The 17,184-nt window shown below is 33.0% G+C and overlaps 1 protein-coding gene across 2 annotated transcripts in view; it reads left to right on the top strand.

Annotated features, from left to right (window-relative positions):
- Positions 1–16,840, top strand: part of LOC148173250 (adipokinetic hormone/corazonin-related peptide receptor variant I-like) — a 53,816-nt gene extending 36,976 nt beyond the window's left edge. Inside the window, exons 4-8 of one of the 2 annotated variants that reach the window (XM_088038841.1) lie at positions 2,952–3,105; positions 3,817–4,001; positions 8,394–8,480; positions 11,630–11,745; positions 16,224–16,840. In XM_088038841.1, the coding sequence (XP_087894967.1) occupies positions 2,952–3,105; positions 3,817–4,001; positions 8,394–8,480; positions 11,630–11,745; positions 16,224–16,409 (728 nt within the window). In that variant the 3' untranslated portion in view covers positions 16,410–16,840. The remainder of the gene's footprint in view (positions 1–2,951; positions 3,106–3,816; positions 4,002–8,393; positions 8,481–11,629; positions 11,746–16,223) is intronic. The other variant, XM_088038842.1, reaches the window with a different exon arrangement.
- The last annotated feature ends 344 nt before the right edge of the window (positions 16,841–17,184 follow it).

The raw sequence follows: 17,184 nt of genomic DNA, 5'->3' as shown, positions 1-17,184 counted from the left end.
ATGGTATGAATATAATATGCACCCAACAATACATTTTACCTCTAGAACTTTTGGGTTGGTCTGCTTGAGATCTGAGCGGTCAGTTTTTGTACAAGGGTGCGTCAGACAACCAAATTTTATTTACAACTCACTTGAAAACTCATGCAGATTGAGTCGACCAAACAACATGATTTGAAGACCATTCAAAGAAATTTTGAATCAATGTTTGTATTTTTAAGCAATGACCTCATTTCCACTATAAGTTGATTGCGATTAAATTAATCACGCATTTAATTAAGTTTGATTGCTGACATGGATGGATGATGGAATCAAATATTAATTTTAATTAAAGATTTAATTTTTAATTTCTAATTTATTTCTTAAAATTCATTTTTCTTCACATAATTCACTTTCATTGCTAAAAAAGTAAATTTTAGAACAATTGGTTTTTAATTCTGATCAATAGTAAGTAACTAAGTATAGGCCGGTTTAATGCAATAATTGAAATTAAATTAAACTTGCAACTTACTTATGTCACTTTAACATAATGTTAAATATTTCATTTTATTCTAAATTGTTAGAGTAACAGTATCACTTTAGCAGGAAATTGTATAAAGGCACATTTAACAATCCTAGTGCTGATAAAAATTTGGCAACAATACTAGTGTTGGTAATTTTGCTAAACATGTTTTACTGATTATGGCCAACTAGCATTTATAATTTTTGAAGCGTCATTTTATATATTTTCTCCAGTTTTAGTTTTTCAAACATAGTTTTTTAGATTAAAAACCCCAATAACGTTATTTGGTTTCGTAAAAATCTTTGATCAAAATTAAGGATTTAATTTTATTTCGGTAAACCGGGTGTAACGTCCGTTTTTTTATTAAAAAAACCACCAACACCGCACTCTCCCAGCACTTTACAACCGGCAACATCGTCGATGGTGACTTTTTGGTCATAAAATCAAATAGGTTAGCTGCCTAATTGACAATTTGATTACACAAAACGGCCTTCCAGGCTGTGCTGAGTTATTAAATCCTGATTTGCAATCCAACAGGCTGTAAAAGAAACACGTTTTTAACGGAAACACTGCCTAATTTTCAGAAATGTCAAAAAATTGACAAATGTTTTCTCACCAAAAATCTCCCTAGGCAACGTTGTCGGGTGTAATGCAGGGGAAAATTGCGGTGTTGGTGTTTTTTTTTTTTTAAACGGACTTTATAATTTTTTTAATTATTTGTCTCTAGCTATAAAATATAGTTTTTTTTTAACTTTGCCATAAAAATACATTTTCTGTCATTCTTTGGGACTTAAAAAACTCAAATTTTCTTCATTTTTTTCACTAGTAATTAACTTATGTTTCTACTAATTAGTAAGTGAAAAAGTTACAAAACAATGAGAGCAAGTAATTTGACATGTCAAAATTGACAATTATATTTTTATTTAATTTATGCGAAATTTGAAAAATTTTATACTGCATTTTTAAGCTAATCTAAATTTTAATCATTCGTCAACTCTATTATTACAAGTTAACATTAGATTAAAACAAAACTTAACTTCACACGTTGAGTAATCTACTATATTTTGTCTGTATGTCCTGAAACTTTATTTCCAAATATTTTTTCCCCAATTCCAGTAAATTTGAATCAACAAAAAGGCTGTAATTTATTGGAGATCAATTCTGGTCATCAGACAAGACCCACCACTTGAGGGTGATTATATTTATAGGGTCTTGCGGTAAGTTTAAAGTTAAAGTCATAAACGCTCCACCGTATTTATACGTTTCTTTCCATCACAGCACAGCAAAATAAGATCTAAATAATTTTAGAACAGGGTTTTTGCAAACATTGAAAAGTTACCATTTTATGACTACCCAGATGTACTGGGACTGTCAAGAACGGACTTGTACCTGCCCCGGCGAGGCCCTCAAAATGTTTTCCGATGCTATTTGGAAATAAGCAATGGGATGGTGCATTATTTTTGGACGCAATTGTACTATTAATGCATTATTTGTCGGCTGAAATCATACATTGATGTGGGCTATTAATGAATGATTTAATGTGTTTACTATAGGCAACTAATTACACAATTACACGCAATTCAATAAATTCAATAAATCTGAAGACGCGGACTCACTTTAGTTTTTGTATATTTGGTTGCATAACCACCTTTTTACCATTTTTTTTTGTTGAATTTTTCAATATTCGATCACCGTAAAAGTTTTCTAGCTAACTCTACGCTTAATGGGCGATTAATAATCTCGCTTAATAACGTTAAAATCGCTCAATTATTAATCGCCTTCATTAACCACCTCGTTTGTTAAATAGCTATTTCTGTGTCGCTTATTAATTAATTTAAAGAACTAAGATTACGAATTTTCATCAAAAGGTGGGCTATATTTAGATCAAGTTTATTGTTTAACTATGGCAATGAGTACATGAAGGTCCGGCGGTTTACAAACTTTGTGATTTGAATCAAATTAGCTCGATGGCGTCATTGACAGTAGCAAATGGCATGACAACGATGGATGGAGCACTCACCTTCCCGGATATTGCGTAGACATCACCATGACAAATTTTTGCTAAAAATACCAAACTTGGAAACTTGTTGCATAAAAGATTTTTTACTCGCCGCTCTGAAGTAATATCAGCCTCATAAAAAATAGACACCCGAACGCTTCTCTTCAGGCAAAAGTGTAATAAATGCGTATATAACGTCCCCGCTGAGCATAAATACGCTCCTAGACATTTACTGCGTTTTTAAGCGCATTTTCGCAAAAGAATGATTTCCCGATCGTGACCGCCGGGAAATCGTCAATCCAAATAGAAAAGTAATCTTCTGTAGTAAACAATACTCATGCATGACCTGTCAGTTTCATTTCTGTTGATAATTACGTCCTCGCAACAAGTTGTTGAGATTTTCATGACCTCAGGACTTTTTAATAAAGTTTTCAAAAAATGTGTTATTTACAGGGGAGTCATATCGCACTTCAAATGGACGGATGAGACTGCGAAGGTCCGATATTAGTAACATTGAAAGAGCTCGCAGCAGAACGCTCAGAATGACTATTACCATTGTAGCGGTTTATGTCTGGTGCTGCACCCCTTATGTAATCATCACGATGTGGTAAGTCTCATTCTTTCAAACTAATAGCGAGGATATTAAATTTAGAGGCTTAGGGGTGTAGGTTTAATTGTTAGACAAAAAAATTATTTCATTTCCGAATTTCGTAGACAAATAATAGGAAATTACATGTCCGTACTTGCTCTTGGGCTTTGGGCGGTATAACTAAATTGAATATTGATTCAGAATATCTGTGTGTCGAGAACGAGATAATTGAAAGATTCTACGAGGGACTTTGGTTTTTACCGGGTTTTGACGTTTTTAGCGCTACAAAAACAATTACTTCGATCTTTGTGAGTTTTCTGAGCTTTGTGGCTTTTATTTGTCTTTTACCTGGAATTTGAATTTGAAATTCACACCCTTAAATTGTGCTTTTCGTGAACATTACTTTCTTAAAGGCGATTCTCATTTAACTTTTAAATAACTAATTTCCCAGCCTTTATGTTTCAAGTTATGGAGATGACCCGGAAGCAATATGTGTTCACCCTTATCAGGCAATTCAACCCTTCCAAATTTGCAATGACTTCCCCAAGATGAAAACTCTTCTCACCACTCTCATTTAAACAATATATGTATGAATTATTCAAAACCTGTAACTTTTCGGAAGTTTGGAACTTAATTACCTGAAAAAACCGAAAGGAATCTAGCGTTTATAACCCAAAACACGTCCTTTGGTTCCGTGGTTAATATTTCAAGCATGCAAACTATTTTCAGGTACATGTTTGACAGAGCAAGTGCGACAAGTCTACCAGAATGGCTACAAGACACATTTTTCATGATGGTGGTTTCCAACAGCTGCATGAACCCAATAGTTTATGGAAGTTTTGTCATAAATTTCCAAAGAGTGAACTGCAGCTGCCTTTGTTTCAAGAAGAGTAGTAGTGAAAATAATATTCATCGTAAGTATAATGGCTGGTGCGCTTCAGTGTGCTTTTTTCGTAAAACTAGGAGCAAATATGATGGATAGTAATCTTCTTAAAGGAATTATACAGAATACGAGAAATCTGCGCGAGTTTTAGCCTGAGAATAACTGTCTAAGGTTTCGCTTAAAGAGGTTTTTTGAGAGCTTAGTTGATAGAAAAGCGAGAAGAAAACTGTGAAGGGCAGTGTTAAGTTTTACCAGCAGTGACGTCGGGACGTAACCATGACAGTACTAATCATACTTTTTAATTACAAAACTGTAACTACATTTCCCGATATCAAATCCAGCACTGAACTAATTAGATTTCCGCAGAGAAAAATATTGTAATAAAATAATGATGTAATAAGGATAATTTTGAAGGTATTCTAAGGAAATAATTAAATTCCCAAACAAAAACAATGTCTATATTAATGGCCTTGTCGATTTAACAGGCTCAAACTTTAGTTATTCCTTTATGGTAATGTACTTTGAAGAGAGAATTCATAATCATTCAAGGCAGGCAAAGAGGAGCTTTACAAACCGACTAAAAATTACGAACCACCGCTGCATATCTTCACTGGGAACGCATTCTACAAATTGCATGTTTACTTATAATAAAACGAAGCATCGACAGTTTTATTTCAAATTCGGGATATGTAACATGATTCTTATTGACAAAAGGCCGAGGAAAACAATGGCGAAACGATACTTTCATATTGAAAAAAATAAAATTTCAAATTCGAACTACCGAAAATCGATTTCTAAGCTAAAAAATCGCGAGGAAAACGATTTTAAAAAGGTTTTTTTTTATATTACCCTAAATTCCGGAAATATCAAGCAAAATCGTTTTTGAACCTCCACAATTTTGGCCCTCTGGCGACAACCCAAAATTTCAAACAAAAATTTTCAAACAACTCAGTTATTTGTTGACGTACGAAATAATGAGGATTTTTTTGGAATCAGCGCAAAATTCTGGGTAAATTGAGCCCATATAGCTCAAATTTCCTTAACAAATAAAAGGAGATATCAACTAAAATAGACTTCAAGAGGGTCTTTTAAGGGTCATTTTCAAGAACCTGTTTCGGGGTGAAAACTGCATTTAGTATCATTGAATTATATATCAATCAAAAAAGCAGCTCGAGATCTATCAGCTGACTAAATTTCAGATCAAGACGACAAGTAGTTTACGAGGGGGGATCAACAATCGAACAATTAAAACATTTTTATCGATTGAGTCGCAAAAATTTTTTCCTACGACTCCATATGAAAGTGACATTTTCCACACGGTTAAATGACTCCGAAAGTTGATGTTTTCGTACATCCATTTCCGAAAGTAAAAGTCACTAGTGTGATATGAATATATCCGCACAGAACTGTCAAAATTGACAGTTATTTTCAAATACAAATGTAACTCTTGAATTTTTGTCTCAAATATGTAGACGATTCACTGTAAAACAACATGCTTAATGATAAAAATGAATTGATTAGGTCGTTTCTGACAAATCAGTTTTGACAGGTCTGTGCGGATATATTCATATCACACTAGTGACTTTTACTTTCGTAAATGGATGTACAAAAATGTCAAGCATATAACTATGTGAAATATGTCACTTTTATATAAAGTCGTAGAAAAATGACATTTAGAATAAATAAGAAATGAACTATTGTCGAAACTTATGGTTTCTTCCTGATGATGAAATGTCGTAGGAAAAATAGTGTACATAACTCGTCGGAAAGTGTCTTTCTTGCACTCGTGCATCTACTTTTACACTCGTGCGAAATTGGTCACTTTCCGTACTTGTTATGTAAATATCTATTTCCCAAAAAACTGTCCATTGAATTTTCGACTTTTGAGGGTGGATTCTAAAGTTAAATGACCCCAGAAAAACGATGATGAAAACCGTTTCTCAAAATCTTTCGCAGTTTCGGAGATATTGAGTTTTAGAAATTTTCCAACTTAAAATTCAATATCCGAAACTTTGATCGCTCATAACTCAATTTTTTGTTGACCGATCTTAAAGACTTTTATCTTCTTGAAATCTATGTGAAAATCTGCGTAAAATGAATACCAATACTTCACGCTTGCTTAATAAATAAGCGAGATATTGATCGAGTCTGAAATAGAGGCCAAAAGGCAGCCAACTTCTACATACATATTATATTGAACAAATAAAAATTTCGATTTTGAACTGTATAAAACCGTTTTCCAAAGTAAAAAATTGCAAGAAAGATTTAGCAAGTTCAAACTTTAGCCATTTGTTCATTATGGTAATGTACTTTGAAGAGAAAATTTATAATTATTGAAAGCAACCAAGAAGGACCTTCACAAACCGACAAAAAATTACAAATTGCGGCTGCATATCTTCACCGGGAACGCATTTTACAAATTGCATGTTTACTTTTAATAAAATGAAGATGCCATCTTTCGACATTTTCATTTCTACTTTGATCTCCTAACCCAATTATAATATTTTCCGGAGAGCATACAATCTCTTCAGTAAAATTTAAATTATATTTACTTTAAATCAGTACGTTTCGTTTTGTTAAAAGAAAGATTTAATTATGGTCATCTTTAATTAAAGAGGGTCGCGTCCCCAAACAGCTATTTCATTATTTAGTTGGACAGCTGGGAATTCTTAGACCTTATTTTCAAACTTTTAGGGTGATAACAAGAAAATATTCAGCCGGCGATGCTTTATTAGAATTGTGCTAACAATGAATAATAATAATTTTATTAAATAGAAGTTTTAATTTAAGAGGCTTATTTGTCATTTCGGCGACGTAAATGCAATAATAGCTTTCCAAAATTCTGAAGTGGTTGTGCTTTGTTTAATTCCTATGCTCGTTTTCATTTATTGTTGTTAGAGCCCCCTGAAAATTTTAAGAAGAAAGTTTACAGTACAAGTGAAACTTAATTCAGAAGTTCTGATATTCTAGAGTCTGCTCTCAAAGTTGTATTGAAAGGTGATAATTTCAGACCGGTGAAGTTTTAATAAAACTCATACAATAATATTTTCAAATTCAATTTGTCGCGGAATACATTAACTTTGGAATTTTTTGAACAACTTTTAATGAGATTTATGCTTGCTCTGGCATTTTTAAAACGAACATAACTTTGTTGTACATTAAATGTTAATCCAACAGAACCAGTAGAACTTAGATTTGCATTAGCAAGTTGTAGTTTCCACTTTCCGGCTATAACAGTTCGAACGGAAGTACGAATTCCCACTATTGTAAAACATCAGTCATTCTGGGCATATATATACTTTAATTCACTTTTCAGGAGCTCTTACATTGCAACAAGTAGCTATATTGACCAGAAGTATAGCTTTGTAGCAGGAAATTTAAAATCATCCCACGCTCAGAGTATTTGAATTGTCATTTGCAACAGCTTCTATTGGCTTTTTCCAAGTTCTGTCGTTTGATTGTATTGACATGAAAATGCAAAAGTTTAACTAGTTTCACTGCAAGCTCAGTTTTGCGTAAAAAGTGTTAATTTTGATTCGTTATCACAGGCCTCGCATGTTTTAAAATAAATGTAATCATCGAGTTTTAAATTGAGCGCGGTACTTCAAAAGAAATGTTTTATTTTCGTTAATATATCAAAAATTTAGAGAATATTTTTTAGGAAAAAATAAACACGAACGCCCACACGACTTTTTCAAAAGATAAAAGCTAAAAAGTTTCGTGAACCTTTAAAAATTTCAAATAATAAAAGTTTAACGTCGAACTTTTGATAAACGTAAAGTTGTGTATCAAATTCTTACAAAATTAAACCTAAATAAACGACCGAAATGGGACATTTTCTCTTTACGTAGAAGACCATAAAGTGTTTTATTGCCCCCGGAGTATAAAAAAATACTCTTTCAAGGAGGCCACAAATTAAAGTAAATGCCATTAAATTTAAATTTTGATGAAACTAACTTCGTTCTGGTAACGTCGACTGTAATAACAATTTTGCATTGTAATCGCGACGTAACAGCACATTTTTCTTATCTGTCTCAAGTAAACATTTACAAAACAGTGCAGCAAAAGTAAAATTTTTATATATCTCAAATTGCGGCAATAAAAGTTTAGCTCGCCCCTTTAACTTTCATTCGTAATATTTTATATTCACTCCGTCGCGTCATTATAATAATAGCCCATTGTAGGCACAAGTACACATCATCTTGAGCCCTAAAATCATTTTCACCCAAAAAAAACTTCCTCTGCCTTCTGTATAGTGCATGAAAGCTCGTCGCTTTATGTGGCTGAAACTTCTTGAAACTAGGAGCATATGGGTTGCAAACCATCCATATTATATTTTTGTGTTGCCCTGCTCGACTGCCGCTCGCAAAATTTGTTAAATGGTCATAAAATGCCTCATTAATGACTAATTGGTGGATTTCAGATGGAGAGGCTCAGGCGGCAGTGGCAGCCGGGCGGGGGAGGAATTTAGCTCGTGGAGTTATAAAATGTGTCCTCCGGTTCCAGAAAGGTAAGATATGCAGACAACGGAAATGAAGAATTTGTTTTGACGTGTTAAAGGTCCGATACCTTTCCAAGTATTTGCAAGTGAAATTGAATTCCTAGAAGCGTATTTTTAGACCTTCAACTTTGAGTTAATTCACCAAGATCAACACGGAAGAAAAGATTAATGGGTTTGCGTGGGAAAGCGGTGTGTTTAAACTTTTGTTTGTTAGATTGCACGCTGTATTTTTAGTAAACCCTCTGCACTTACGTATAGATTAAGGGTTAAGATCCTGATACAAGAGGATTTAGGAGAGAATAATGGGAAATTCATTCAAACTAGTGGGTTTAATGACCGGAGAATTTCACTCCAAAAACAACAATTTTGCATTCATAAATAAATTACGTGCACCTGATTACTCCCAGTGGGAAATTTAAAAAAAGAAACATGTAAAGCAAGCTTGTGCACTATAGCAAGTCTCCGTGGAAATGTTAAGACATAGATGTCTCTGGGTTATTGTCCCGGCGCATCCACCATAATTTAATTTTTCCTCAGAAATATAAAAGTTCACAAACCTGAAACAAATTGAACGAATTAATTAAAACGTGAAATTCTGCATCTAAAACAAACAAAAGGTTTGTGCGTGCGCTTCGGAACGTGTTCACATGTTCAATATGCAGAAATCAGGAAAAATATGCCCCATCAAACGACATCTTGTTCGAAGAGATTTATCTAAACACGCTGTTTTTTATGCATGAAATCCGACACTCCAGTCGTCTGCGTAAAATTCAGAGAGGTGGTTTATTCTTCACGCTGCCTTGCCCGGTTTTATAATATAGGAAAATCTTTGAAAAGAAATCTCTTATTCAACGTCTATCTCAAACGAGGTTTTACAATTTGGTTAAATTAGACTCTTTTCGGGGAAAACTAACAACATTAAATAGGCAATTTTGTAAGACAAATCTCGTCTTTTTATCAGGAAATTAAATCAATAGAAACTGCAGCTTTTGCCGACATAATTCCGACATAAAAGCTCTATAAAGAAGTGATTTACTGTGGTGTCAAAGCTCATAGTTCACAATATCTGACTAAATTGGATTTGATCCAGTTCATTTTATTTTAAGTTGCTTTACTTTGCAAACTGCAATATCTCTCACTTAGTGCTTGAGATCAAACACCAGAATCCCGACACGAATTTATTACCGGTTGTTTCGCAGTTTTTTTATACCATTTGTGACAATTTTGAGATATTAATTCCCCGAAATGTTGACTCTAATATCTTAATCTTCTTCGCGTTTTTCATTTACAATACTTCAAAGTACGTTCTTTTCCCCAGAAGATTGAATCCTAAATGTACGACTAAAACAAGTTTGCATGTGCAATATCATGTCGAATGCACGAGACGTACAAAGGTTTTAATATTGCATATTGAATAGATCTGTAAAATTCAATCTTTATGGTTTCGTACAACCCTGAAGGGAGTTAACAGTTGAAATCGGCGAATCAGTGAAGACATCGATTCTGTAATCGAATTTTATAACTTCACAGGGTTTGTACAAAAGTGACGTTTCTCATTAACACAGACAGTTGGAGTCAATGATCCGGAAAAAAAACTGTAAAAATAGCACACTGAGACAATTATTTGGCTCGTCGTGGGAACTCCGCTGAAGATTAATAAAACAAAAGTTGCTGTTATTCTTGTTTTATTCCTTCGCCGAATCCAGCTGGGAAAAACACTACCGACAACACGTGTATTTTGATTAAAACTCATCCTAATACACAATCCAATATAAATCAGAATTTTTATAAAACCGAGAATGTTATATTTAAATAGCGTGGGCTCATTCTTTCATTTTGGTTTCTCTTCATGAGAGACCTTCAAAGAGAAGCCACGGTAGAAAACCTTATAAATGATCAATGGGGCAAAAGCACAAGTTCGCTCACGTTTCTTATGAGATTAATGACAATTTTAAACCTGACGAGAATGTTAGTTCGCGGATAAGTAATGAATTTCGGGTCGATTCTTCAAATAAAGTAAACATAAACATGTTTGGAATTATATTTAGAAGCTTCAAATTCGGGATATGTAACATGTGATTCCAATCGGTTCAAGGGAGAGAAAAACGATCGTAAAAACTATTTCTTTATATCTGTCATAGTCCCGGAAATATTGACCATTAAACATTTAGAAGCTAAAAATTTAAACGCTTCTTATTCGAATAATTATTATTAATGTGAATTATATGGCCCAGTTTAGAATTTTGTTGATAAAAATCGCATCTCGATATCTGTCATAGTTCCGAAGATCTGTAGGTTCAAAAATCAGAAAATAAGTCTTTAAAACCATAAACCTACCTTTGATCTATTTTTTTTATTTTTTAAATTCGAGTAAAGATTTTATTCTCATGTAAAAAAAAATTGTATACTTATCAGATAAAGGGCGTAGAAAACGATGGTAAAAATCGCATTCTAATATCTGTCATGGTTTCAGAGGTATGAAAGACCTTTGATATGAAAAACAAAATATTTTTTTTATTCAAATTTGGATTTTATTCTTAAGGCTGTATGACACGATTACATTTTTTCTCAAATTTTTACGAATAAAAACCATCATCTGTAAAATTGACGTTTAAGATTTGTCACAAAATTAATGCAGAAAAATGTTTACTGTTTGCTGTTCTCCAAAATCAGCGGTTTGGGGGTTTATTGTCTTCATTTAGCGCATTGTTACTGCTAAACTTTTCTGAAGAATTTACAATTATTCAGTTGTTATAAATGATTAGATCAACAAATCATAAATACAAACTAATTAACTTGTAAAATTTTTGATGTCTCCTAAAAAATCTTGTGTGTATCACAGCTAAAAAAGAAACACTGCTTGGCCTTGGTACACAAATAACTATTTTTTTAATTTTCAAATTTGTGTTAAGACCGGATTCTTCTGTAAAAAAGCGCGTTAAAAACGATGGTAAAACCCGCATTTTTCGCTCTGTCATATTTTCGGAGATTTCGAGCTCTAAACATTTCTAACTCTAAACATTTCGAACTCAAAATTCACTTGCCGCAACTTTAAACGCTTCAAATTCTTTATTTATTGACGTACGTGAATAAATAACGACAAATAAAGTGAACATAAACATGTTTGAAGTGTTTTTAAAACGTTGTTTATTTTACAGTGGGGTCTGGAGCAACAAGAAGCACAGCAATGGTTCATGGCGTGGGTGTCAACGGCAACAACCGTTTACTACAAACTCCCAAGAGTAATTCAAATCTAACGGGACTGCTTGTCAAGGTAGATAATTGTTTCCAGTGCAAACAGTGTATGACTATGTGATCGTGTTACCTCGCTGCTAAATACACATTCCTTCAACATCGGCTAACTGAAAAACTCATCCTATTTTAAGATTAGTCCTTCAGTATCGTGCTAATTTATTCGGGTTCAACAGAAGCTCGAGTTGACATTTCTTAACAAAAGCGTCCAGCTGGTCCCTAACTTAGGAGAAAATAAGTAATTTCACCCGTGTCTAGTGCATACTTTTTTCTAAAAATGAGGACAAGGGAAAGTCGAATTCGTTAACAAGTCTGAATTTATAATGACTTTTCATGCTCGTCTTACTTCTCGACGCAACCACAAATAGTGTTTTCTTGTTAAAACTTTTGACAGGATAATTTTCTACACGTTTTTCTTTATTAAAATCAGTGTCAAATAGTAGAACCGAAGCGACATCACGATTAGCACAGTTTTTCTTTCAAAGTCGCTGAATTTGAAAAGTTTTCCAATATTACGAGTCATTCTTGGCCGCTTAACATTGAAGAAGGTTGTTGGACTGCATCTAATTTCGACAGCTCTTAAACTAATTGCTTCTTGAAACGAACCGACAGATGAACTAGACACGTGTTTTTACAAAATAAATCCCGGCGCATCCACCACAATAAACTTAATAATTAAATTAATTTAATTTTAAATTAATTAAATTTCATTAAAAATTTTATTAAAATTAATTTTAAATTAATTAAATTAAAGTAAATATTATATTCAATTTTAAATTTATGGTAATTAAACCATTCGGCCAGATTAATTACGTTTATCAAGCCATTCATCTAGTGTAAACACCGCAATGGTGCTCAATTATTTGTCATTTGATTTGTACCACACCCACCACAAATATACAGTGTGATTCAAAATTCAGTCCGAAAGAAAAATCTTTGGTGATAAAAAGTTTCCCTGAGAGCAAATTAAATTATTACCTCTACCCAGACTCAGACTTTACTATCCACCAGCCTGTAAATTTCTAACTTAATTATTGCTCATTTATTTACCAAACTGTGTAGTTTATTCCATTCAATACGGAGCAGTGCGTGGGGATATATTATGTATGTATTATATACAAATGTTTGGGTGTTTTTGCAACAGTTTATTACCATGATGTTGAATATTTAACCTCTGACCTATACCAAATGTCTACTTAATTTAATAAGTAAACAAGCATGCAAAAATGAGCGTCTGCTTCGTAAGACTGCGAAATTAATTAATACAGTGTCAATACAGATTTAATCTTTTCTAGATTAAACCAAAACCGCAATATTGAATTTAATCTTTAGGATGCTAAAACTAATTATAAAAAATTATATCAAGAAAGGCAGAATTATGCGATTTTCATCTTGTTCTATAATAAAATATTATCATCATTACAATAATAGGAAACGTGTGTTTTATTTATTTTATTTATTTTTTTAGTTGAGAACACATTTTAATTTTTAGGGTCATTTTCGTAGAACGGCAAAGTTGGGTGAAACTGTCAACAATAACGTTTATAAAAGCTGGCAGAAGTACCAACTTACAAAATAAAATTTTAAATAGTTTCTTAAAGCACCAGAAACTAATGAAAAAAGTGTTTTAAGGGATCTTAAAGCACCTCACTATAAAAAAAATTGTTAGTTGAGCCAGTTTATCCAAGTTTGTTCCATATCACATGACATCCACATTAATTATTCAGTTTGTTTAATATCTTGACGGTAAAGTTGGTAGTTTACACAAAGAATATAAAGACGTGCATAATATACAGGCTGTCCAGAAAGTCGCGCACCACCGTGAAACTGCATCATCGGACAATGCCATAGATCACCGGAAAAATGTTAAAAAAAATCCATGTCTTCAATTTTTCGAGATATGATGTATTAAAGAGGCAAAGTTTGATGCGAAAATTAACGATTTCTGTGCAATAATTTTACGTTTAAATGAATTTGTTACCTAAAGGACATTTTGCGCAAAGGCATGGTGCAAATAAAATCGGAAAAATCTTGCAAGAAATGCCTGAAAACGGTTAACAAGGTTTTTGAATCAACAGTCTCCATCAGTGTGGCATCGTTCACTTGAAACCATAGTTACTTTACTCCTTCATGAGCCGACCTGACTAACGCCAACAATACAACAGCAACGTTACTATGGCTTTGAACACTAGAAATTTAAATTATTGGAGGAAAAGTTCAGCAATGTTGCCATTTTCCTAATTTTCTTTTGGTCCTCCTGCGAAAACAAAGAGTCTGGAATTTTTTTTAACATTTTTTTGGTACTCTGGGGGACCACCCAATTACCCCCTTTTCAAGATGGTGCGCCATTTTCCGGACACCTGTATGAGTTGAACCAACTTAGAGTAAACTTGTGCAAAATTGTCACTTCCTCAGCCTCTAAAGAACTTTTGTTGTTACATTAAAAAACAATTTTAATATTTTTGTTCAATCTTGACTACCGTTATTCAGATTGGTATTGAAACAGAGATGAAGGAAGTCGTATAAACATTTCCCATTCAGACGAAATGATAGCTTCCACAATTCCTGTTCCAAATTGCTCTACATTTTTATTAAACTCTTTGGCTATAACTTCCATTTTCTTAGATTTATTCGCGTATTCAATATGTCAGTAACATTATTCAATTCGTGCTTGAAGTTTAATAATTTTTCGTTCTTACAGTGTCGAGTTTTTTAAAGCAGGTAAAATCAAAATTAATCGGTAAAAGGCAGTTTTATATTCAATTAAAAGTTGCTTAAAAATTTAATGGGGGTTTTTGCACTGTTGTAACAATATAATAATTCCAAATTGTTATAATACTATTAACTAGAACTGTTTAAAATTTCTTAACAACATTACTACTGTAAAAATTGTACAATGATTGTCAATATTGTCATAAAAACTATTTCAGACTATTAGTCTGTTGCATAATAAAAATCAAAATGTTTATACATTTTTGCTGTTTACTGACAAAATAAGTCTAGGATAAAGGTGGCATTTGCTAGAGAGCCGTAAAATTCAATCCCCAGAATTAACAATGTTGATTTGACAAATTTCTCAAGAGATGGCGTCACAACAAAACAACATTTATTTTGATTTTAATAGTGAAAAAATCATCTTGAACAATAAAATAACTGTGTATATCAAACTTAGGTTATAAAAGTCCTCTTTGGCTTCTTGATTGCAAAGCACACTTTTCTATCATTCTCGAACCAACAGTAATCTGATTTTTGCACCGGCCGGTAAAAAATCAGATTACACTAGCTATTCAGAGGCTTTGCCTTTGGCATAATAAAAATGGTTTGGATTATTTATCGGTCAAAAAGCTTTATACAAATCTCCCACTGTGAGGATATAACGGCTCTATATCAAAAATATTGTTATCGGGCCGTAAAATCCTTCTTACAGTTGCTTGAATGTAAATAAGTATTATTTATAGGATGATTATGAAACTGGTCTTAAGGGTTAAAGTGGAGGAAGCACAAAATCGACCACAACTAGGCAATTTATTTAATACGGTAATATTTCGATTTATGCAATTTTACTTGTATTTTGATTCAAGCGGTGCGTGAAATAAATTGTTTGCAATGTGCATTAAAAGTCAATGTAAAACATTGCATTAATGTGTTTTAATATATGTAGTTGATATAAAATTTTAATTTTTTTAAATTGCAGTAAAACCGTGAATAAAACATTTTTTAATTTCATAAAAACAGAAAATGCATTTAACATGTTAAAATTGGTAAAAGTAGCCCTGAATTTGCGACACAAATAACAATAAAAAACAGTTTCAACTGTCTCAACACGTAGATCTCTGTAATCACTTCAACTCACTTTTAAATAAGATAAAGCAACTCTTTCAGTTAACCAAAATTGTCTGCAAGAGAGATTCGGTATCCCCGTAATCATGCTGACAACAATGCGCTAAAAAACGAAAAGAATATAAATCACTGTCTATTATTCCTTTCAGATTTGTGTCGGTGTGGTATGCAGAGTTTAGTTTCTTAGTTGTTTGCAAGTTTCTAACACAAATTTAATTGCATAATTTAAGTACCTACTGGAGCGAACGTATAGTTCTATTTATGCGCGAAATATTCTTTACACTGTGTTGGTACAAGCTTAAAACCGTGCGGGAATTCAAAATATTTTGATAAATGGAAGAAGCAAAAGAAACTAGAAAAATTTGCCTCTAAAAGTAAACAGACTTCGGCGTCGAAATAAGCACCACATTCCAGACGTATTGCGTAAATACCTATTAATACAACGTTATGTAATGACTTTCTGAGTTTTCTGATCAATAAATAACGTGTTATTTTGTTGGCGCACTCGAGACAGAAATATTTCTCATTTTGTTTATTGCCAATTCTCCAATATTTTTGTTACACGTTTATAGGACATAAAAGTAAAGCCGAATAGTTAAATGAACGAAAAATTCAGCACACTCCTTTTAGTTGATGATTAAAATTTCTCTTTATTTTCAGGGTCGCTTACCCGACAAACCCCCAAGCGTCGGTCATATATCCTTCCTGAGCGAACCTCGCAACGGCCGAAATTACAGATCCAGTTTCCATAGTGAACCATGCACTCGTTCCCGAATGTGTCCAGATGAACTCTGCCTGGATACTTCATGCCATAGCGCTGATTATTACGGTTCTGCAGTTTTATAGGAGCAGGAGATGTCACCTAAGTGTGACATCAAAATGGGAATAAACGGAGCTGTCGCTCTGTATAACTTCGAGCCCGCCAGATCCAGGAATATTTAGTGTTTAGAGGATGTTTTAGCACCGCAAAGATGGACCAGGGAATACATGTGCTGAATTATAGAGGACGGATTAAACAGGGTTTGTCGTGTGATGTACATAGAAACAATTTTTTATTTTTGTATTGGAGGGATGCCAAATTTCTACTCATATCGTGTAGGTTTAATAACCAAATCTTTACTGTTGGTGCTTCAAGATTCAATCATCGGTATATAAAAAAGACTTGAAAACTGTTTGTACCGCTTTTTGAAACGGCAGAACGATCGATTTAAGTAAAAATGTAAATACTAATTGTTAAGTGTTTATCAAATAATATTATCTGTGATTCATTTTCACTATGAGATGTTTACAATTGCTGTAAAACTATTTGTAAAATTAATTCTGATTATAAATAAATTATAAACATGTTTGCGTAGATTTCCATTCCCCAATCAACAACTGCTAAATATTTTCCATTATGTTATTTGTGATCGCCCGAGTACAAAAAATATCTACACAATCTCGTATTAATTGAATAGACCCAATAGAACAGACATAAAACAGCCGTGCCGGATTAAAGAGAAATCTGATAAAAAAAAGTCTATTACAGTGATGTATTGTGTGATAAACGAAACAATGTATTATCACAAAAGAAGGTTTCTAGCTTGGCAATAAATTTAAATTTAAAAAGCAGCTGCAATGT

Source organism: Gnatocerus cornutus, chromosome 6, assembly GCF_029298725.1.
Source record: "Gnatocerus cornutus isolate USDA-ARS CGAHR chromosome 6, icGnaCorn1.1, whole genome shotgun sequence".
Taxonomy (NCBI): domain Eukaryota; kingdom Metazoa; phylum Arthropoda; class Insecta; order Coleoptera; family Tenebrionidae; genus Gnatocerus; species Gnatocerus cornutus.
Note: the sequence above shows the minus strand (reverse complement) of the source record. Positions and strands in the feature narration are given on the sequence as shown.